Source organism: Acaromyces ingoldii (genome assembly GCF_003144295.1).
Source record: "Acaromyces ingoldii strain MCA 4198 unplaced genomic scaffold FA10scaffold_6, whole genome shotgun sequence".
NCBI lineage: Eukaryota > Fungi > Basidiomycota > Exobasidiomycetes > Exobasidiales > Cryptobasidiaceae > Acaromyces > Acaromyces ingoldii.
In genome coordinates, this window is record NW_020290252.1 from 130,774 (window position 1) to 152,126 (window position 21,353).

Genomic DNA, 21,353 nt, shown 5'->3' on the forward strand with positions numbered 1-21,353 from the left:
TCGAACCCGACGGCGGTCTTGCTTTAGAGAGGGAGAGAAAGTAGCGATTTTAATTTTTCGGGCAGAGAGAGCGCGCGCGCAGGCGTCTCAGAAGACTCCGACGTTGGCCAAAGCGAGAGCCGTGCCCCCGATTCGGCCGACGCGTCTAAGTCCACCGTCTAAAGTGTCGCTTGCTTGCTCACACGCACGGATTGGCTCTGAATAAGTATTATTAACGGTGAATCTGATGGTGATAGCTACATGAAGTGAAACAGCGGGACAGTGTGTGCGTGTGTGTGTGAGTGGAAGAAGGTGTGCGTGTTGAGCAAGGGAGCCCGGGGTATATGCTAGGGGACGACAAAGACAATCACGGCCGATCGAGGCGCTCGAGCCGGATGGCATCGGCGCCGCCGACCTGGAGCCTTACGCTGGCCGGTATTCTGGCGTCGCCGCGGTAGAAGCCCTTGACGACGCCCTTTCTGCCCTGGATGCGGTGGAAGCCGCGCGACTCGTACAAGCCCAGCGCCGACTCGTTGGACGGGTGCACCTCGAGAAAGGTGCGCATGGGCGCGTCGTCGTGCTGGCGTCGGCCATCGTCGGCGCCAGTGCCCGTCTTACGAGGGCCGGCCGTGCGTCGCTTGCATTCCTCGAGGAGGTGGTCGAGCAGCCGGGCGCCCAAGCCTTGGCCGCGCTCCATGGGGTTGACCGAGAGCGTGATGATGTGTGCCTCGCGCGTCACCTTGGACTGCTCGTGAGTCGACGACTCGATGCCCGGCCACGCGCTCCCTGCACCCGTCGAAAAGATGTCGTCGTCGTGCGACCGCGCCACGACCTTGATCCTGGCCGAGGCAACACCGAGGATCGCCTCGGTGTCCCTGGGCAGGCCGTTGGGTGGGGGTGCCGCCATGACCCTGACGGCCCTGGGAGGGGCGACGTCGTGGGTGGGGCCGGCGAGGACGCTCTTGAAGAAGGCGGCCGACCGGCTCGACCTGCCGCCACTCGGCCGGCGGAGGCTCTTGCCATGCTGACTCTTGCTGGCGGCCTCGTGCATCGCCTGGATCTCCGACTCGCGCGGCGGCGATGTCATCTCCGTGTCTGTCGTCGGCTCAACCTCGGGGTCTCCCTCGACATCGGCACGGTCTGCGCCGTGGACGACGAGCATGCGCTTGCCAAAGGCCTCCCGGGGCGATTTTCGGCCAGCCGCGTGCAGAAGGGCCTGGCGCCTCTTGGACTCGAAGAGACTGTCCTCATCGTCGTCGTCGTCATCGTCGTCGTCGTCATCGCTCAGGACGGCCTCATCGTCGATGCTGTTGGACGACGACGAGTTGGGTCCGGCGCCAAAGGAGCGCGGCGCCGTCGCCTCGGGCACGTGGTTGTCCCTCGTCGTCGCATTGCCGTAGGGGAGGAGCATCGCCCTGGGCCCGGCCTCGCCGCGGTGGTCGAGCATCGTGGGCCCGGCAGCGACGAGAAAGGGCGACTTGGCTGGGGGCATGTCCAGCGAGGGCGGTGGGCATCCAGGCGAAAAGGCCGTCGGCATATGCCCTGGCTCCGGCAGCGGCTTGGCCACGGCGACGAGGCAGACGTGGTGCTCGTCGACAAGGAGCCGGAGAAGGAAGCCGGCAGACGTCGTGTAGGACTCCGTGTCGACCTGGAAGCGGGCGCGGAGAGAAAGAGAGAGAGAGACGAAGTTTAGTGTGATGATGGAGATGGAAAGCGAAGGGAACAAAGCCAGGAACGGGAGTCAACGAGCCAGGGGCGTATTGCAGGGTGTCGCAAGGGCGGTGTGCAGGAGGCCACAACCAAGGAACTCGTCTTGGACTGGATTCTGTGGGAGAAGCAGGGTGTCCGTGACTGGGCGAGACGCAGGCAGAAGACAGTGGCATCCTCCCATCGCCTCGTACTTGACACAGCAGCAGCAACAGCAGAAGCCACGCATACAGCACCAACAAACAAGACCAGACCAAGCCCAGCACGGCAAGGAGGCACTCACCTTGTCGCCGTCGCCGTGGTAGCAGTGCAGCTCGCGGACCTGCTCGAGGTCGGGCCTGCGCAGGGTGCGAATCTCGACGCGCGAGTCGAGTGCCGCTGCCTTTGCGTCGGGGTCGATGGCCTGCTCCGTCACCGTCACGGCGGGTAGCGCGGCGCGCGCGTCTGTGCCACCGCTGACCGCGTCCACGGCGTCGACGGTGGGATCGAGGAGCGTCGTCGTCGTCTGGCCGTCGTCGGGGGTGAGGACCATCATGGGGCTGGGCGGCGTCGCAGGCCGCGTCGTCGCCGACTCCTCGCGCTCGTCGTCGGCGTCGTCGGCATCGTCCGACTCGTCCTCGTAGTCCTCCCACGCCCACCGCTTCATGCGCTCGCCGCCGACATCGAGGTTGCGCTTGAGGCCCTCGAGCCGGCTGGCGAGGTAGACTGCGTCGGGCGCATAGCTCATCACCGTGCGGTCGCCGAGGGCCTCCATCTCCTGCTCGACTGCATGCGCCGTCTTGCCCTTCCACTGGATGCCTGCGTAGTGGATGCCCTGGCCGTCGTCGTCGTCGTCGTCGTCGTCGCTGGCCTCCTCCTTCTCCTGCTTCACATTCTGCTCCTGTTTCTTGATACTCGTCGCTGTTGCTTCTCTCTCGGCCACACTGTCCCCCTCGACGAGCACCTGCTTGCTTGGCCCTGATGATGGTGCAACACTGGGCGCCATGGCCGGCGGCGCTGGCTTGCCGTAGCGCGGCATCGGCGCAAAGCTCGCCCTCACATCGAATGGCGGCGGCGACTCCTGGGCCGAGGACCGGTTCGAGCGCGGGCTCGAGGGCGCGGGCGACGCAGGCGTGGCCAGCTGCGACGAGTCGCCGACCCTGAAGCGGGCATTGGTGCGCGGCAGCAGGCGCTGCGGTGCGGCCGACTCGGCTGGCCTCGGCCGCGCATGGTTGTACCCGCCGCTGCCGCTCATGACTGTGTCGTTGCTTCCTCGCCGGCTGCTGCTGTTCGAGTGTTGTTGCTGTTGCTGGAAAGAAGCAGCGTAGGAGGAGGCTGGGCCAGCCACAGGCTCGTCGCCCGTCGTCGGCGCCATCGACAGCCAGCCGCCGCCGGGCAGTCTCGACTTGGCCGCGAGCGACATGGCTTGGCGTCTAGGCGTGGCGTGGCGTGGCGTGGTGTCTGGGCCGTCTCTAGGGGTGGATTGCGTGCAGGGAGCCGACTCGCCAGCAGAGGGCGAGAGGGAGAGAGAGCAAGAGATGGAGCGCAGCCTATCTCTGTGCCATCGCTACAACGGCGTGTCGAGCTGCTTTGCTTCCTTGGCCTGCCTCGCCTGTCCACCTGCCTTGGCTTGCCCTGCGCTCCGCTAACCTCGATGGTCAAGTGGCCTGAGTTGGATCGATTCGATACGAGTCCTGCCACCGGCGGGCCAGCTGGTCTGAATAGGCGTGGAGGGCGCTGGGCTAATGCCTGCCCGTCTGAGCGCAATCTAAAATCTGAGCCTGAGCCTGCGCCTCCTGCGCCTGAGCCTGCCGTCTGAGCCCGCTTCTGGGTCTGAGCCTGCCGTCTGAGCCGGGTTGGCGTGGCCTGGAGATGGCAGACTGAGCGGCGCGCCTGACAGGCTAGGCTGGCGACTGGAACCCGGTCCGGATCCGGCTGAACCCCGGCGCGACTGTCCCCTCGACGACGGCGGGCTTCTATTCGCGGGATGTGCTGGCCTCTTTGCGCGGACGTCTCTGTGTGTGTCCGACTCAGAAGAGGGAGCTAGTGGGGAAGAGAGAGAGAGTACGTGGTGGGAAGGAGGAGCGGAGAGGGAGACAGCGGTATCTCAAATCTGCCTTCCACAGTACTACAGCACCTCCTGTCCTCGCTGAATGTGCTCGGTCCACAAGATTGCCGACGCGCGCACGCCGAAAGCGAATGCAACACATACACGCCCTGGGTCATAGGGTGCATTACAGGATAATTTCTATTTCCCAACCCTGTTTTTTTCTTGTGGCCCTATTTCTCGATTCGATTCGAACTTGGCCGGCCAGGCTGGGGCCTGCGCGTGACAAATTGCGCGCTTCTGCTTTGTGCTCCACTTTGCAAAAGAGATCATGCACACGGACTCACGCGCGCGTGATCCGGGGTGCGCGAGATAGATAGGCAATACGCACCCGGGTGGCCTCGGGATCGCTCTACCACTCCTTCCTGCTCTCCGGTAGTGTCCGGCAGTTTTATCTTTCCCACGATGGCCTCAGCAAGCGTGCGTTTTCTGTCGGTCCATCAATGACCGATAAATGGAATGAGAGAGGGGATCTGTTGTGACCCCAGTGACACGTGATTGACTGCACACGGACCAAGTTTTATTTTTTTGGTTCTTCTTCGCTCTTTTTTTTGGATGGAGGGGGCAAGGCATCGATTTCTTCGCGCGCGCCTGGAAGGGATTATTCAAGGGACGGAGTAGTAGAGTAGTGTCGCAGTTGACGAGGACGGAAGCAAGGAGTAGAAATACGTTTGGCTGGCAGAGAGATAGATGACGGACCAGGAGGCCGCTGCGGCGCCCGTCCACGACGCGCCGTCGCCTGCTGCAGAGGACGGGCCGAGCTCGAACAAGCGGCCTCGCCTCTCGCCGCCGCCTCCAGGAGCAGAGACGGGAGCAGAAGCAGAGACGGAAGCACAAGCAGAGACAGGAGCCGAAGCAGAGGCAGGAGCAGGAGAGGAAACGAAGAAACAGCAACAGGCACAAGCAGAACCAAGAAAGATGCAGACGGCGTCCGAAGCCGACGTGGGCATCCTCGCCTACGTCGACGAGACGCTGGTCCCGATCAAGGGCGGCGTCATCAAGCAGAGGTGTGTCCGGTCTCCTTTCTGTACATCACTTGTTGCAAAGCTGATCGTGAGAGTGGACTGACACAAGGTTCTCCGACTTCCACGTCAACGAGGTGGCGCCCGGCGGGAGCGTGTGCCACATCACGTCGCTGCTGCCGCCCGCCGCTGCCGATGGCGGCGCCGGGCTGCGCGAGCACATCGAGGCGCTCCAGGCCGAGGCGGCCGACACGACGGGCGACCTCGTGCAGCAGCGCCGGCAGCGCGAGGCGGCAGCGCGGGCAGAGCGGGAGGCGGCGGCGCAGCGGGAGCGGGAGCGCGTCTTTAGCTGGGATGTCGCGCCCGACGACGAGGTAAAGCTTGTCGAGTGGATCGGCGCCGAGGCCGTCGAGCAGCTCAAGAAGCTCTGGCTCGAGGGGCCCGACGGGTACAAGAAGGACGAGGTGGGGGAGGCAGAGGCAAAAGAGGACGAAACGAAGCCAGAGCAGGACGCGAGGGACAGCGACGACCGTGGTGGGCGAGGCGGTCGCGGTGGCCGCGGTGGCCGAGGTGGCCGAGGTGGCCGTGGTGGCGGAAGGGGCGGGCGCGCCGGTGCTGCTGCGCGAGACCCGCGCGTGGTGACCACAAAGCCCATCCTCGTCAAGGAGGTGCGCTCCGAGGCGCACCAGCTCATCCGCCGCGTGTTTGAGAACCGGCTGATGTCCGACACAACGGAGCTTGCCCTTGCGCCGAGCGAGGTCAAGAGCAAGCCAGAAGGTGCTGCTGCCGACGACGACGACGAGCGCGCAAACGGCAAGCCGCAGGTGCAGAGCATCATCCGCATACGCTGGTCCTCGTCCTCTTCTTCGTCTGGCGCACGAGACCAGCGCCGGTTCGACACGCGCCGCGGCGCACCGGGCGAGGCCAAGCCCGAGCCGCCGCCCTACATCCACTTTCTGCTCCAAAAGACGAACCGGGACAGCCAGGATGCGCTCAACATCCTCGCGCGCGCCTTGGGACTCGGCAGGGGACCGGGTCAGAGCCAGGGAAAGATGGTCAAGGAGCTCAGCATCGCCGGCACAAAGGACAAGCGCGCGACGACGGTGCAGCGCGTCGCACTCCGCCGTGGCCGGCGCACCGTCGACGACGTCTGGAAGCTCATCAACGGCGTGGGCAAGTCTGCGTCTGATGGTGGCGGTGGACGAGGCGGCGGTGGTGGTGGTGGACGAGGTGGCCGTGGCGGCAATCGATTCGGACAGCAGCGCGAACGTGGCCTGCTCGAGGCCATCACCACGCGCGGTGACCGCGGCCTGCGCATCGGCCACCTCTCCTACCAGCCCGAGTCGCTGCACCTGGGCCAGCACGAGGGCAACGAATTCCTCATCACGCTCCGCAACGTCAAGGTCGAGCGCGAGGCCGACGTCGCCCGCGCGATTGACGTGCTCAAGACCAAGGGGTTCATCAACTACTTTGGCATGCAGCGCTTCGGCACCTCGTCGGTCTCGACGCACACCGTCGGCATCTCGCTCCTCCAGTCCGACTTCCGCCTCGCCGTCGCGCGCATCATGTCCCCTCGCCCCGGCGACACGCCATACATGACGGAAGCCCGCGAGCACTACCAGGCCGGCCGCATCGCAAAGGCACTCGACATGATGCCGCTCGGCAACGTGCCCGAGCGCTGCATCCTCCAGCGCATGAAGACCGACGCCGTCACGGGGCCCGACGACGCCAGGGCCGACTGGCGCGCCATCTTCAGCACCATCCCACGCAACCTCCGCACCATGTATGTGCATGCATACCAGTCCTACATCTGGAACCGCATCGTGACGGAGCGCGTGCGGCGCTTTGGGGTCGCTGCGCCCGTCGTGGGCGATGTCGTCCTCGTGGGAGAAGAAGGGGGCGAGCAGGGAGGCGACGACGATGCAGAGGGAGAGGATGATAACGACGACGACGAGGGTCCAGCAGAAGAGCAGCAGGGAGGAGACGGCGAGGATGGGAAACACGCCGTGGACAGCAAGCCGCGGGCCAAGCCGCCGCCGCCAGCGCTGCCCAAGGTCAAGCTGCTGGCGACGCAGGCCGACGCAGACCAGTACACGATCCACGACGTCGTCATGCCCTTACCCGGCTACGACGTCACGTTCCCCGCCGACTCGTGGCTCGGCCAGATGTATGCGTCGATGCTTGCTGAAGACGGCCTCGTGCCCGCGATGGTCGGCCACTCCAACGTGCCCGAGCTGCAGCTCAAAGGCGCCTACCGCAAGCTCCTCCATCTCCCGCGCAACATCGAGTACCGCCTGCTGCGCTACACCGACACCGAGGTCGCGCTGGCGCAGACGGACGAGGAGAAGATCCTCGGCATCGAGCAGCCCCTCGCCGAGCCGTTCGGCCAGGAAAAGAAGGCGTCCGACGAGGGCAGCAAAGACGATGACGACGACGAAAAGAAAGACAGCTTCATCGCGCTCCAGCTCCGCTTCACGCTCGGCACGGCGGCATATGCGACGATGGCGCTGCGCGAGGTGCTCAAGCAGGACACGAGCGTGCAGGTGCAAAAGGACCTCACCGAGCGCGGCGAGGACCGCGCCTTTCGTGGCAGCGGCAGTCGCGGTGGTACCCGTGGCGGCTTCGGAGGTGGTGGAAGAAACCAAGAGGGCGCGGCGCTCAGCTGGAGGGCACGGCAGGCTGTAAATGAGGTGCAGGCGGGCAAGGGAAAGGCGATGCGCAGCTGGGGGCCTGCCAAGGCTGAAGGCGACACCGCATCCAGCGAGGCGAAGCAGGCTAGCCAGGATGCAGAGATGGCTAACGCTGAGTAGGAGGGGGGCATGAGAGAGCAGGCACAGGCACAAGTGGATCAGCAGAGGGATGGCAAGGCAGAAGTAGACAGGCAGAAGGAGTCTAGCAGAAGAAGAGCAATCATGTATTACAGAGAAAAGCACACCGATCATGTGAATGTCAAGAGGCCCGTCCGAGCATCGGCCCGGTCGCGGTAGCCGACGATCCAGTGTGTTGCGTCCATTGCGCGCTTGCCGGCCGTCTGCAGCTGGGAGACGCAGAGGTGCGTGTCGTCAGCACAGCCCACCTCGAGGTGGCCGCCGCTGCGCGAGAGGCGTGCCTGGCCCGGAGCGAGGGGCGGCGCAGCGCCTGCTTCTGCGCCTGTTTCTGCCGTGCCGACGTGGACAGACCGGAGCAGGACACGGACATCGCGTGCCGCACCACTTCTGCCGGGTTCCAGCGTCGCCGAGAGTGGGAAAAGATAGGAAAAGGCACGGTGGCGCGCCTCGATGTCGTGCGCCGTCCAGCGGTCCCAGCGCACCTCTGCATGCTCGCGCCGCACCTTGGGTGCCCGGCTCGCGGGGCCCAGCTCCGACTGGGGCGTGGCGGCCGACGCGCGTGCCTCGAGGTTTGAGAGCACGTCGAGGAGCAGCCTGACAGCGATCGGCTCGAGCCGGTCGAGGAGCGTCTCGTACGTCGGCGCTTTCCTGCTGTCCACGCGAGCCAGGTCCACGTCCACTTCCTCGTCCAGACCCACGTCGAGGGCGTGGCGCGCAAAGACGCGGCCCGTGTCGATGGCGGCCTCGAGGCCCTGGATGCTGACGCCTGTGCGTGCGAGGCGCCGCGCGATGGCCCACTGCACCGGTGCGGCGCCGCGCAGCTGTGGAAGCAGCGACGGGTGGACGTTGAGGCGCGCGCCAGGCGCATACAAACCCAGGATCGCGGGCGGGATGACGTGCCCAAACGAGGCCGTCAGCAGGACGTTGCTGTTGGTGCCTGGTGAAGCGGGGACAGCAGGAGCAGGGGGGAACAGGCCCGGCGGTGGCTCCCATTCGGACATGGGCACGTCGCGCGGCAGGGCGTTGTGCGCCAGGCCGCTGTCCTCGGCCAGACGCCGCAGCGGCACCTCGGCGATGCGCTTGCGCGACGCCCACGTGTTGGGCGCATCGGACGGCGTGAGCACCTTGATTGATCGGCAGAGGTCTAGAGCTTGAGGATTAGCGAGTGCTAAGGAGAAAGAGGCAAGGGACATACCTGGCCGACCGAGGAGCCCAGAGAGGACCGCACAGGCAAACCGATCCGTGCCGCAAAAGACAATGTCATACTTGCCCTTGCCGCCCCCGCCGACGACAGAGGCCTGGCTGGACAGACGCCGCCGCTGGCCGGTCCGAAAGAGCAGAGGAGAGACTCGAAGCATCATCGCTCCTCCATCATCGTTGGTCGTGGCTTGCTTAGAACGAGAAGAAAAAGGCCAAGCTTTTAGTCTAAATTTTCCCGTCCTCCACTCTGCAAAGGCGCTTCCCACGCGAAGCAGGCAGCCATCGTCTTCTCATTGCTCGACGTGCTTTGTGGGCATGTCTAATTCATACAGTCATGCGAGAAGGGAAGTTGTGCGAGAAGAGAAGATGTATAGAGAGAGCAGAGCCTGTTGACGGAACCACAGCTTTACCTCGAGCGAGCACCACGTTTCTCATTGATGCACACAGCCACCGGCACCTGCCGCGACTGTGCGTGCGTGCTCTTGATCTCCGCAAGAGCACGCGGACAACAACTACGTCAGCGCTGACCACCAAACGGAAGTCTGCATCCTTGATGCGGATGCGGTTGAGCAGCAGACTGAGTGGGGAAAAGGGAACGAGCTGCCAAGCTTCTTTGGTCCACAAGATGAAATTCGGACGTTTTCCTCCGCCACGAAAAAAGAGGCAGCCAGACAGGACGCGTTCGAATTAGACTAATCTGCCAAGCCAAAAATAGCCAAGCCACCGTCAGATCAAGAACCCTCTGCAACGTGTGTCATGTAGATCCTTTATCCCCTGCACTGGGGGCCGTCGAGGAACTGATCGGGTGCGGCCCTGACTCTGACAATCAGGCATGTGGGGTCCCTTTCCCTGCATACGTCGGTGATCCGTGGGCTCCTGTTTGAGCGTCCCTCTACCCCTTTGCTCTTTTCCCTTGGCGCCCTGCTGCTTGGCGGTCTTAGAGATGATCTTGAAGGCACACCTTACGCCTTGGCGGCGAGCAAACGCCGTCTAAGCCCTTCTCTCTTCTCTCTTTCTCATCTCCGGGTGACTGTTCCCTTCGTCTGGCTCGCAATTGTAGACGGAATCGTATGTTTTTGGATGACCAACCAGAAGCTCTAGAGGGTTGAGCACGATGACAAGGTGGCTTTTCACTTCTTCTTCTTCGCTCGGCGGTTGACTTCCGCCCGAAGGCTGCTTGGCGGCAGTATTTCCGCGTCGTCATGATGATGCGACCGTTTGGAGCTGAGAAAAAGCAGAGGTATAAGTAGTGGCCCTTTTCTCGTTGTCGAAAGGAGAACATCAACCAAATCCTCACCTTCTTCTACATCTCACACTCAGATGAAGACTGCCATCGCCCTTGCCCTCCTCGCCGGCGCTGCCTCTGCGGCGCCTGCCGTCGACTCGGAAGAGCTTCTCTCCGTGCGCAGCAACAAGCTCAACTACTGCGGCCGCCCGTCGTACTTCACCTCTGCCTTCCACACGCGCGCCGTCAACACGACCGTCGTCGATGCGCAGAGCAACCCCGTCGCCGGCGAGGCGGGCGCCTTTGGCCAGTACGCGCTTGAAGTCAACTCGGACAAGGACGTCATCTGCTGGGATATTACCCTTGTCGGCGTCACGGGCGAGTACAGCTCGCCGGCGCGCACGGCCACGCACATCCACCAAGCCCCCAAGGGCAAGGCTGGCCCGCCCAGGATCGCATTCCCCAACCCAGAGTTTGTCGAGAAGAATGCTGCTGGCCAGGAGGTGCGCAAGTCGTCGGGCTGCGCCAAGGCGCCCTTTGTCACGGGCATCAAGGTCGCCGGCACCGAGACGGACACGGGCTCGGCCAGCGGCTTCACCCTGAAGCAGATCGAGGCGGACCCTAGCGCCTTCTTTGCCGACACGCACACAGCCAAGTTCACGGCCGGCGCCGTCCGTGGCCAGCTGCTGGCGTCGGAGCGCACCGTCAAGGCGCCGCGCCACTTTACCTCGGTCGTGCGCACCACGGCCACGCCGGACCAGGTCATCAGCAACGCTGGAGTGGCGACCCCCGGCGAGCCTGGCGCAAAGGCCAGCTACGAGCTCAAGATCAACTCCAACGAGGACATTCTCTGCTACGACATTGTCACCTCGGGCGTCACGGGCGCCTACTCGAGCCCGGCAAAGACGGCCACGCACACCCACGAGGCCGCCGTGGGCAAGGCGGGCCCCCCCAGGATCGCATTCAAGAACCCAGCCAAGGTGTCCAAGTGGTCCGTCCAGCACATCATCCACAAGCTCAAGAACGGCAACAAGGAGCTTCGGCGGAGCAAGGCCTGCGTCAAGGGCCCCTTCACCACTGGCCTCAACGACGCCACGACGGGCATCGACACGGGCTCGGCAAGCGGCTTCAGCCTCAAGAAGCTCGAGGCCAACCCATCGGCGTTCTTTGCCGACACGCACACGGTCAAGTACACCAACGGCGCCGTTCGTGGCCAGCTCAAGTGAGCTCCGACCATTTCTTCTCACACAATGTAGGCATTAGTCTCGGAAATCTTTTTGCTATTACTCCCCATGCCTCTGCAATTCGGACAATTCGCTTTTCTGCTTTTCAACAGCCGTATTTTTTGATGAGCTGCTGGCGTGGGGGGCCAAGGCGGGGGACGCTGGTGACGAAATGGGTATCGCGGAATCTTTGAGCCTGAGAAAGGGCTCATGCGCGAAGGAGATGCCCGTGCCTGTCGGAGAAGAATGGCTAGCTCGCCGGCTAACTGTGCGCCGCTCTCCGCCTCGGACTGTGACCCTCTTTCTGCATTTTTTTTGGCTGCCAGCAGTGATGAGGCTGCGCAGCAGACGAGGCAAACGCGGCCTGAAGACGCCAGCTGATATCGAAAGGATCGGAAGGAGGGAAAAGGGCGACGGGGGGGGTGCCTCCCCACGCTCCGTCTTCGTCTTATAATGAAGTTCCCTCCTACGTGCCGCACTACCACCGACTCGCCCTCATAGTGGCCCAAAATGAAAGAGGTAGAGGTCGACCGTGCAATGAGCATCGAGAGGCGCGACCGCACAGATGCCGTGCCGTATCTGCAGAGCAACTATCGCGAGAGCTGCCTGGCCGGCACCGAGCTCGGCCTGAGTCTGAGCATCGGCGTCGCCTTTTTGCTCCTCTCGACCCGCGCGCAGCGCCGACACATCGCCCTCTTCCTCGTCAACTGCCTCTCGATCGTGTGCGTCGTGACGAATTCGCTTATTCGCATGCGCTACAGTGGAGTCAAGATCGAAGACCGCCTCGGCGGCGGTGTCGGTGTAGAAGTCGCGCAGCTGTCCGTGTGAGGACCTCTCCTTTCCTCTCCATAAAGACGATTTCATAACCAGCCTGACTTTTGCCCCTGTTGCAGCGCCTACGACTTCTTCTCCATCTTCACGCCCCTTGTCGCAGACTCGACGCTGGCGTTCAAGCTTGCCATCCTCTTTCCACCGTGGTACGGCTGGAAGCGGACGGTGGTGCTCGGCATCTTTGCCACGCTGTGCTTTGCCCGCCTCGTCGCCGCAGCCTGCATCGTCTGGCAGGGCATGGTCTACTACGTCGCGCCCACTCGCAGGGGCCTGGCCTTTTGGCAGCTCGATGCGAGCTTTCAGCCCTTTATCATGCTTGTCAATGCTCCGATCCAGCTGGCGACGTGCGCCTTTGCTTCGTCGCTCCTCTTCCACCGCGCCCACGCCTTTGCGCGCGCTGTCACGCGCAGGGAGCCCAAACGCCAGCTGCGCTTCTTTATTGAGTCGACGACCATGACATTTTTGCCGCCCGTTTTATGCCAGATCATCATCCTCGTCGCCCTTGGCGCCAAAGAGGAGCAGCTGGCACTGCTGCGCGCCGCCATGTGGGCCGAGGACCTCAACATGATTCTCTCCCTCATCTTTTCCATCCTCGCTACGTCCTGGTCCACCATCCGCTCTCCGCTGCCGACACACGATGCAGCCGACGCATCGACCTCGCACGAGCAGCCCTCTTCTGCCTCCTCAGGAGCCCAACAGCGCAAGGAGCCAGCCTCCGCATCGCCCGTGATGCAAGACTCGATCCTCGGCACCGTCCTCACGCGCGCGGGCATGGTGGGCGCTCCTGCTGGCCAGGACGAGAGCGTAATGGAAGTCATGGTCACCCTTCCTTCTCGCGCAAATGACGATGTGGCTGCTGGTGACGTCGAGTACGCACGGAAATCCGGCACCAAGCTTTCCTCCCCTCAACAAGGCCGTTGGCTTCGACCGGTGTGAAAGATCTTCTTACCCCTTCCTTTTCCTTTCTCTCTCTTAGAGTGTATCACTGTACTGTACAGGCTTCACATTGGGGGTCACTTTTCTTTTCGGTATCTGCCACTCATATCGGGTCACGGAACTATCGCTAGCGATAGAAAGAGACACCCGAAGCTGAAGATGAATGTTTATGACGACGTTGCTCGATTGAACCAACGGGTTTCGGGGCACTTTGGGCCTCCTCAAGACGAAGCGTCTTATAGGATCCGAAGTATTTCTCTTGAGTAAAGTAGGTTAGAGCCTCCTTGAGCAGCTCTTTCCTGGGGAGATCTTCATAGACCACGGCCTTGATTGGGACGGCAATTTCTTGCCTGGGTTCTCCGTGATCGGCTCTACTTCCGTGGCCACCGCTAGAGGAAGAGGCTGAAGCTTCGCTCTCTTCTTCGGGCACAAAAGGCTGCGGTTCGTACTTTTCCGAGAAGAGAGCAGCAGCGAACATGGGTTCGGCAAATTCAACCTCGTCTTCCTTTGGTTTCTTGTGCCCGAGCTTGAGCGCAATTCCATCCAAACGATTCGAGAGCATTTTTAAATACTTGCGCTGGTGCACCTCCAGTGAGATGTTTAGTTTTTTTTTAAGCATGTCTTTTGCTCCCGGGACCCATTCTTCGAGCTTCTCTTTCACCTTCTTATTGTGACCATTCAGACCTTCACGGACAATGTCGCGGACCAGATCGACAAGGCGCACGTTCTCGTTTGGCTCGAATTTACGTAAATTTTCCTGCAAATCTTTGGGCAGAAACATTAATTCTGCGTATATGCCATGGAGCAGCTTGCTGACACGAAGCAATGTGTTGGCCACGAAAGGATCCTTTGACGCATCCTTTGACGCCCTGTCGAGGTGCTGATTAGGCAGCCTAAAGTCGAGCTTGTCCAGCGCGACGGAAGTTTCGGCTGGCGAGAGCGACTTCGTGCCAATGACAACGATGTTCCTGGCGTGCTTGTAAATTTTTTCGAGTTCATTGTGAAGCGGGAGCCCAACATTGCCGAAAATCTCCGTGTCGCGGCCATGCTGTATGAAGACGCGATTGATAATGCCATCAAGTTCAAGGATTTGATCATTCAACCATTGGTGGTCTTTCAGGCTTGTGGGCACCACCTGGTGAATGTCGTAGGTAGCACCTGCGACGAACTTCATCTCATTGAGGCTGGCCTTGTTTGGCCGTTGGGCTATTCCGAGGAAGGAGTTTTCGTACCATTCGCCCAGGTCACCCGGATCAAGAGGGCGGCCACCGTACGTGATGACCGCTGGTTCGGTCTTAGGCGACCTTTGCTTGCCAACGGCTTGATTCCAGTGATGGAAATGCCCGACGGCAGCATCAACGTGGTAAATACCGCTCAAAATGATGTGAACATGAGTGTAGCCGCCCCTATGCATCAAAATTTCCAGCGCAGCCAGATTACCGAGGTCGATCTTGTTGAAAGTAATCAGATGACGTTCATTGTTGCCGGCGACCTGCGCCACAACAAAGAAAAGACAAGCGGTGAGAAGATGAAGGGATAGCATCTTGTGGATGGAATGAAGAAGGGATAGGGATTCCTGCGCTCTGTCCCTTCTTTGGCCTCCTTTTATAGCCTGTTGTCTTGTGCCAGCAAACGTCCTCCGTCCTATGTTCCCTTCTGGGGGGCTTCATATCATAGGCTCGCGGGCGCCAGCTCGTCAACACCCCTTGCTTTTTTTTGCCCCATTGAGACACGACCGAAGTGTGACCGACAGCCTCGCGCTCGAGTAACACTCGCTCTGTGCCTCGGGTTGTCTGACGCCCTCCCTTCCTGTCTTACAAGTTCCTTTCCTGACGGGCAGCGAGGACATACAGACGCGACAAGAGTGAGGGAACTGTCACCTGGACGGACTAGGGGCTCACAGAATGTATTCTGCAACAAGGAGAAAAGGGAAAGTACATGAAAGAGGGCCTGTTCTGTAGGGCAGGCGTCGCCCTGCGACGCCTGGCTTATCTCTGCAATTCGTCCTGTAGGGCGTGCTTGAGGGCGCGCTTGAACGCCTTCTGCAGTCGTGCGTGGACGCCCCGTTCCTGCTGCGTTGCGCAGCAGGCAATGGCGTGCTTGCGGACGTCCGCTACGGCGAATAATTCTGGAGAGCAGGGCCTAGTAAACAAAGGCGAGGGAAACAAACACGAGCGAGGTAAATAAACAATGACGACGAAAAGAGGAAGCACACACGGCCCCGGGGCTCCCACGACGCCCCAGGACCCTGACAGTTTGCTTCCTTCTCGCGCAAATGACAATGTGGCTGGTGGTGAGGGCGAATACACCCGGAAAATTCGACACCAAATTGTGCTCCCCGCACCAGGGCCGCTGGTTTCGACCGATGTGATAGATGACTTTCGTTTTCTCCCTCCCCTCTCTCTTTCTCTCTTGGGGCGAGTGTCACTGCTCACACTTTCACATGAGGGCTCTCTCTCGTATTCGGTACTTGTCACTTTGTCAGGTCAGGGCACCATCGCAAGTAAGAAGAAGAGGGATACGAATCTGTAATTAACTGAGAAGATCGGAGAAAGGAGTCGCAAATGACGACGCTGGGTTGAACCAGCGCTCTTTGGGTAGCTATCTTGCCTGTATACTCAAGACGACGAGGAAGACGACAAACAAGAACCCAGTTCGGTCTTCTTGGGCAAGTCTCTGAATGCATCATTGAGGAGCTTTTCCCTGGGGAGATTTTCATAGGTCCTGACCTTGCTGTCGCCAGCGACTTCCCCGGCTCTTGCGTGATCGACTCCGCGGCCGCGGCGAGAGGAAGACGACGCCTCACCTTGTCCTATGGGCACAAATGGCTGAGATTTGTACTCGTCCGTGAAGAGAACGACGGTGAACATGGCATCAGCAAATTCAGCCTCGCCTTCTTTTGGTGAACTGTATTCGAGCTTGAGTTGGATCCCATTCAGACGGTGCAAATACGTATCAAGTTGCGCGCGCTCATCTTCACTTGCATCGATCATTTGCTCCTTGATTTTCTCGATTGCTTGCGAGACCCAAATTTCGAGACTTCCGTACACATCCATGTTGCTGCGATTCAGGCCTGATCGGACAAGCTTCCGGACCGGCTCAACGATGGATCCGGATCTATCTGGCGTCACCTCGCGTAAGTCTTCTGGCAGAAACTCCAATGCTGGGTTTTCGTCGTCGCGATTGAGCATCTTGTTAACACGAATCAGCGTATTGGCTGCAAAAGGATCTTTTGATGCCACTCGGATATGCTCGGAAGGCAGCCTAAAGTTGAGTTTGCTCAGCGAGACGGAGATTTCGGCCGGTGTGATCGAGGTTGTGCCGATGGCAACGATTCTCTCGGCGGTGGTGTAAATCTTTCCGAGCCTGAGGGGAACGCTCTTTGAAAGAGCATGTCTGCCGGGAATCTGTGTGTTGCGGCCGTGCTGTACAAACACGCGGCCAATCTTGCCGCCCCTTTGAAGTATGCGGTCGTTCAACGTTTCGTGGTCGCTCATATCTGTGGATACCACCTGGTGTATATCGTAAATAATATCTTTCTTAGGCTCCAGATCATCGAGGCTTTTCTTGTCTGGCTCTCGGGGTGTTCCTAGAAAGGAACTTTCGTACCATTCGCCCGCGTACTCCTCAGGAAGAGGACGACCGCCGTATGTCGTGAAGGCTGTTGAGGAATCAGGCGACCTCTGGTGGCCAAATGCGTCATTCCAGTTATCGAAATGGCCGACTGCCTTGTTGACGTGGCGAATACCATTCAGAATGATGTGAGCATGAGTGTAGCCGCCCCTGTGCATCAAAATTTTCAGCGCAGCCAGATTACCGAGGTTGATCTTGTTGAAAGTGATCAGATGACGTTCATTGTTGCCAGCGACCTGCGCCACAACAAAGAAAAGACAAGCGGTGAGAAGGTGAAGGGGTAGCATCTTAGGAGGGAATGAAGGAGGAGGAGGGGATAGGGTCTCTTCTCTCTGTCCCATTTTTTGGCCTCTTTTTATAGCCCATGAACTTGTGCCAGCGACCACCCTCCCTCCTCCTGTGGGGCCTCATACGATAAGCTCGCAGGCGCCAGCTAGTCATCAACCCTTACGTGTCTCTCCAATGAGACATGACCGAAGTGTGACCGACAGCCTCGCGCTCGCGTAAAACTCGCTTCGTATCTCGGATGGTCTGACGCCCTCCGTTCCTGCCTTACATGCTTCGTGCCTCGGGTTGTCTGACGCCATCCGCTCCTGTCTTACAAGCTCTGTTCCTTGTCTTACGTGCTCCGTTCCTGACGGGCAGCGAGAACGTACAGACGCGACAAAGATGGCGTCAGCAACACGCAGAGGTGCATGATAACAACAATGCACATAGGCGAAAGCGCCGGTTGCGGCGTCACCATCGCCGGCTCGGTCTCAATCACAGTAGGTCTGACTCGTTGGGTTCCTGACTGACAGGCACCGACGACAGACAGACGTGGCTGGCGACTGCTCCTGCCACGCACAAAGGCGAAATCGCCGGTGTCAACAGCACATTGGTGGAAAAAAGGGATTCAGCAAAGAAGAGAGGCGAATACGCCGGCCTCAACAGCACACAAAGGCGACGACAGCACACAAAGGCGACAACAGCACACAAAGGCGGCAAGCAATAAACAGGAGATATACGAGTCTGTAGATGATTTAAACGACTGGAGAATTGAGTCGCAAAAGACGCCGCTGGGTTGAACCAACGCTTTTAGGGTTTATTCTTTCTTGGCTCCTCTCAATTAGGATATGGCGACGTATGATCTCCCGGAAATGCCCATGTATAAGATCCCAGTTTGTCATTCTCGGGAAAGTGTTTAAGAACTTCATCGAGCAGCTCTTGCCTGGGGAGATTTTTATAGGTCATGGCCTCAGTGCCAGCAACTTTTTGCTTTTGCCCTAATTCTGCGTTGCAGACTCTGCTTCCGCGGCAACCGCTAGAGGAAGAGGATGAAGCTTCGCCCTGTTCTTGGCGCGGAAATGGCTGCGGTTTGTACTTGTTCGAGAAGAGAACAACGGTTAACATGGGATCGGCAAATGCAACCTCGCCTTCCCTTGGTTGCCCGTTTTTGAGCTTGAGCACGATCGCATCCAAACGTTGCAAGAGCGTTCCAAGATACGCGCGCTGATAATCATCCTGTGATTTCTTCATTTCGTTCTTAACCGTCTTCCTTGCTTCGGGGACCCAGCTATTGAGACTCGCCTTCAAGTTCACATCGCGGCCATTCAGACCTTCACGGACAAGTCTGCGGACCGCCTCAACAAAGGATGTGTTCTCATCTCGCTCCACCTTACGTAAATTTTCCGGCAGAAACTCTAATTCTGCCTTCTCGCCATTGAGCACATTGTTGACACGAATCAATGTGTTGGCTGCAAAAGGATCCTTTGATGCCTTGTAGAGGTGCTCATAAGGTAGCCTATAGTTGAGTTCGCTCAGCGAGACGGAAATTTCGGCCGGTTCGATCGAGTTTGTGCAAACGATAAGAATGCGCCTGGCGGTGCGGTAGATCCTTTCAAGTTCGATGTGAAAGCTGCGCGAAAGCCCGAGATTGTCGTAGATCTGCGTGTTGGGGCCATGCTGTACGAAGACACGACCAATATAGGCATCCTTTGCAATGATCTGATCATATATCCATTGGTGGTCTCTCGGGCTTGTGGAGACCACCTGGTGAATATCGTAGATAACACCTCGAAGGAACTTCATCTCATAGAGGCTTTTCTTGCCTGGCTCTCGGGGTGTTCCTAGAAAGGAGCTTTCGTACCATTCGCCCGGGTGATCATCAGGTAGAGAGCGACCTTTGTACGTAGTGAAGGCTGGCGAGGTATCAGGCGACCTCTGCCGGCCAAATGCGTCAATCCAGTGATCGAAATGGCCGACTGCCTTGTTGAAGTGGCGAATACCATTCAGAATGATGTGAGCATGAGTGTAGCCGCCCCTGCGCATCAGAATTTCCAGCGCAGCCAGATTACCGATGCTGACCTTGTTAATAAAGATCAGATGACGTTCATCGCCGGCGACCTGCGCCACAAGAAAGAAAAGACAAGCGGTGAGAAAGTGAAGGGGTAGCATCTTAGGAGGGGATGAAGGGGGGATAGGGTCTCTGCTCTCTGTCCGATCTATCGGCCCATCTTTATAGCCCATTGTCTTGTGCCAGCGACCACCTACCCTCCTGTGGGGCTTCATCCGATAGCTCGTAGGCGGCAGCTTGTCAACACCCCTTGCTTTTTCTTGCCCCATTGAGACACGACCGAAGTGGAACCGACAGCGTCGCGCTCGAGTAATACTCGCTCCGTGCCTCGACTTTTCTGACGCCTTCTCTTCCTGTCTAACGTGCCCCGTTCTTGACGTGAAGCAAGAACAGACAGACGCGATAGCGACGGCGCTAGTATTACTCAGAGGTGTATGTTATAAACAATGCACAAAGGCGAAGGCGCCAGGGGTGGCGTCAATCTCGCGCCCCTCACTCTCCACCGCACGCGGTTCGACTCGTTGTAGTCCTGTGAGGCACTGACGACCGACAGGCGCACTGGCGACTGATTCTGCAAAGCACAAAGGCGAAGCCGCCAATGACAGCAACACAGAGGTAGGAAAAAGGGCGTCAGCGACTCGAAAAGGCGAGTACGCCGGCGACAACAGCGCACAAAGGCGGCGACAACAGCGCACAAAGGCGGCGACAACAGCGCACAAAGGTGGCGTCAACAACAACAACAACAACAACAACAACAGCAGCAGCAGCAGCAGCCACAATACTTTCGGAGTCAGAAAAGACATTCAATACATTGGCCCCCTTTTCGTCTTTAGACAATTTCTAGACATGAACATCTTGGGTGTTGAAATACTTCGAGAGATAATCAAGGAGAAACATGGAGAAGGCTGAGCTAAGAGCTGGTAAGAGAAGGTGCGACGAAGACAGAACCAATGCCACTCTGCTTCTTATCTTGTTAGACGCTCGCTCAGTTCAAATGCGGAGGCGGAGGAGGCTGTAGGTCATCCTTCTCGGGAAAGTATGTGAGGGCCATGCTGATGAGCTCGTCTCGAGGGAGGTCGAGATAAGTCCTCACGGCCTTCGAAGGAGAGCTGGCCTCCTGCTTGGAGCGTTCGGGATTGGTGCTGCTGCTGTGGCCGCCACTGTGGGAAGATGTGCTGGCTTCATCGACTCGGTGGGGAGCATCTACGAGCTCGTACTTGTCGGACAAACGAGCTGTGGTGAACAAGGCATCGGCAAATTCTACCTCAAGATCCGTGTTTGGTCGCTTTGTGGTGAGCTTTAGCAGGACCTCATCCAAGCGATCCACTTGTTTTTCGATGCGAAGACGTTTCTGATCATCCGAGGTTCCCTTTATGATGCGCGAGCCTTTCTCTTGGGCGTCTTTGACCCAATCTATGAGGTGTTCGCAAAACGGCTCGTCGAGGCCTCTCACAGCATTTGACACCCAGTTGCGGATCAAAATAAAGTTTTTGTCCTCTCGGTCGCGTAAAAGTTGGCGATGTCGATCGGTGGGAATGAAGTTGGGATGGAGGGGATTTTCTTTTAGGATCGCACTGACCTTGACGAGCGTATTGGCGACAAACGGATCCTTTGTCGCAAGTGTGAGGTGAGCAGGTGGGAGTCTGCCTTTGAGGAGCTTGTACGGAACAGAGATCTCGGGGATATCGAGCGACTTATTGCTCATGAACACGACACCATCCTCTGAATCCCCATAGATCCCGTTGAGCAACTCTGGTAAGTTTTCCGCTTGGACATAGTCACCCTCAATTTGCGAGTCGTGACCTTTCTGCACGTAAACGGAGCCAACTCTTCCCCCTCCCGCATAAATCTTGTCCCTTAGAGCTTGATGCTGTTCCGGTCTTGTGGGCGCCACCTGATGTATGTCGTAGACGACGCCTTCCTTGATCTGTATCTCCTCGAGACCTTTGCAATCAAAGTCTCGAGCAGCGCCCAGAAACCCAGATTCGTACCATTCACCGTCTTCAGGAGGGTCACGGCCGCCGTACGTCGTGAAGGGTAAAGATTTATGTCCAAGCTCATTGAAGAAATGATAGAAGTGACCGGCAGCGCCACGAACGTCGTTGACGCCATTGAAGACGACGTGAGCGCGAGCATACTTGTTTGTCTGCTTCATCATGATGTCGAGAGCGGCCAGGTTCCCAATATTGACCTTGTTGAAGTTGATCAGATGCCTCTCGGGAGCATTACCGTGCGGCTGACTGACGACCTGCGCACAGAACAGGGGCACAAAGGCGAAGAGAAGTTTGAGAAGCATTTTGTGGGTGAGGATTGGCTCGAACCTCTGAGACAGCCCTCCTTCCTTTCTTATGTATTTTTTCCCCTCGTGTGCGGTGCCAATTTCAACTTGCAACTGTCAACTTTCAGCC

At 59.1% G+C, this 21,353-nt stretch overlaps 9 protein-coding genes across 9 annotated transcripts; 3 read left to right on the forward strand and 6 right to left on the reverse strand.

Annotated features, from left to right (window-relative positions):
* Window positions 1-195: 195 nt before the first annotated feature.
* FA10DRAFT_269002 (hypothetical protein) lies at window positions 196-2,766 on the reverse strand. Its single transcript, XM_025522565.1, has 2 exons — window positions 1,970-2,766; window positions 196-1,627 (listed from the first exon to the last, which is right to left on the reverse strand). The coding sequence occupies exons 1-2, from the start codon at window positions 2,702-2,704 to the stop codon at window positions 347-349; spliced, it is 2,016 nt and encodes a 671-aa protein (XP_025374876.1). The 5' UTR covers window positions 2,705-2,766; the 3' UTR covers window positions 196-346.
* Window positions 2,767-4,289: 1,523 nt separating this feature from the next.
* Window positions 4,290-7,730, forward strand: FA10DRAFT_303795 (pseudouridine synthase). The gene is made up of 2 exons (XM_025525286.1): window positions 4,290-4,779; window positions 4,847-7,730. Exons 1-2 carry the CDS (start codon window positions 4,463-4,465, stop codon window positions 7,542-7,544), a joined length of 3,015 nt encoding a protein of 1,004 aa, XP_025374877.1. The 5' UTR covers window positions 4,290-4,462; the 3' UTR covers window positions 7,545-7,730.
* On the reverse strand, window positions 7,651-8,961 carry FA10DRAFT_269003 (Formyltransferase). Its single transcript, XM_025522566.1, has 2 exons — window positions 8,758-8,961; window positions 7,651-8,706 (listed from the first exon to the last, which is right to left on the reverse strand). Exons 1-2 carry the CDS (start codon window positions 8,921-8,923, stop codon window positions 7,673-7,675), a joined length of 1,200 nt encoding a protein of 399 aa, XP_025374878.1. The 5' UTR covers window positions 8,924-8,961; the 3' UTR covers window positions 7,651-7,672.
* Window positions 8,962-10,046: 1,085 nt separating this feature from the next.
* On the forward strand, window positions 10,047-11,298 carry FA10DRAFT_269004 (hypothetical protein). The gene has a single exon (XM_025522567.1). It carries the CDS (start codon window positions 10,083-10,085, stop codon window positions 11,211-11,213), a length of 1,131 nt encoding a protein of 376 aa, XP_025374879.1. The 5' UTR covers window positions 10,047-10,082; the 3' UTR covers window positions 11,214-11,298.
* Window positions 11,299-11,720: 422 nt separating this feature from the next.
* On the forward strand, window positions 11,721-12,977 carry FA10DRAFT_288407 (hypothetical protein; the record flags this gene model as incomplete). Its single annotated transcript, XM_025524204.1, has 2 exons — window positions 11,721-12,034; window positions 12,104-12,977. 2 exons carry the CDS (start codon window positions 11,721-11,723, stop codon window positions 12,975-12,977), a joined length of 1,188 nt encoding a protein of 395 aa, XP_025374880.1.
* Window positions 12,978-13,104: 127 nt separating this feature from the next.
* FA10DRAFT_288408 (hypothetical protein) lies at window positions 13,105-14,520 on the reverse strand (the record flags this gene model as incomplete). The annotated part of the gene is made up of 1 exon (XM_025524205.1): window positions 13,105-14,520. One exon carries the CDS (start codon window positions 14,518-14,520, stop codon window positions 13,105-13,107), a length of 1,416 nt encoding a protein of 471 aa, XP_025374881.1.
* Window positions 14,521-14,965: 445 nt separating this feature from the next.
* Window positions 14,966-16,897, reverse strand: FA10DRAFT_262166 (hypothetical protein; the record flags this gene model as incomplete). Its single annotated transcript, XM_025520099.1, has 2 exons — window positions 14,966-15,105; window positions 15,628-16,897. 2 exons carry the CDS (start codon window positions 16,895-16,897, stop codon window positions 14,966-14,968), a joined length of 1,410 nt encoding a protein of 469 aa, XP_025374882.1.
* An 817-nt stretch (window positions 16,898-17,714) lies between these two features.
* Window positions 17,715-19,046, reverse strand: FA10DRAFT_262167 (hypothetical protein; the record flags this gene model as incomplete). The annotated part of the gene is made up of 1 exon (XM_025520100.1): window positions 17,715-19,046. One exon carries the CDS (start codon window positions 19,044-19,046, stop codon window positions 17,715-17,717), a length of 1,332 nt encoding a protein of 443 aa, XP_025374883.1.
* An 884-nt stretch (window positions 19,047-19,930) lies between these two features.
* On the reverse strand, window positions 19,931-21,241 carry FA10DRAFT_262168 (hypothetical protein; the record flags this gene model as incomplete). Its single annotated transcript, XM_025520101.1, has 1 exon — window positions 19,931-21,241. One exon carries the CDS (start codon window positions 21,239-21,241, stop codon window positions 19,931-19,933), a length of 1,311 nt encoding a protein of 436 aa, XP_025374884.1.
* Between the last annotated feature and the right edge of the window lie 112 nt (window positions 21,242-21,353).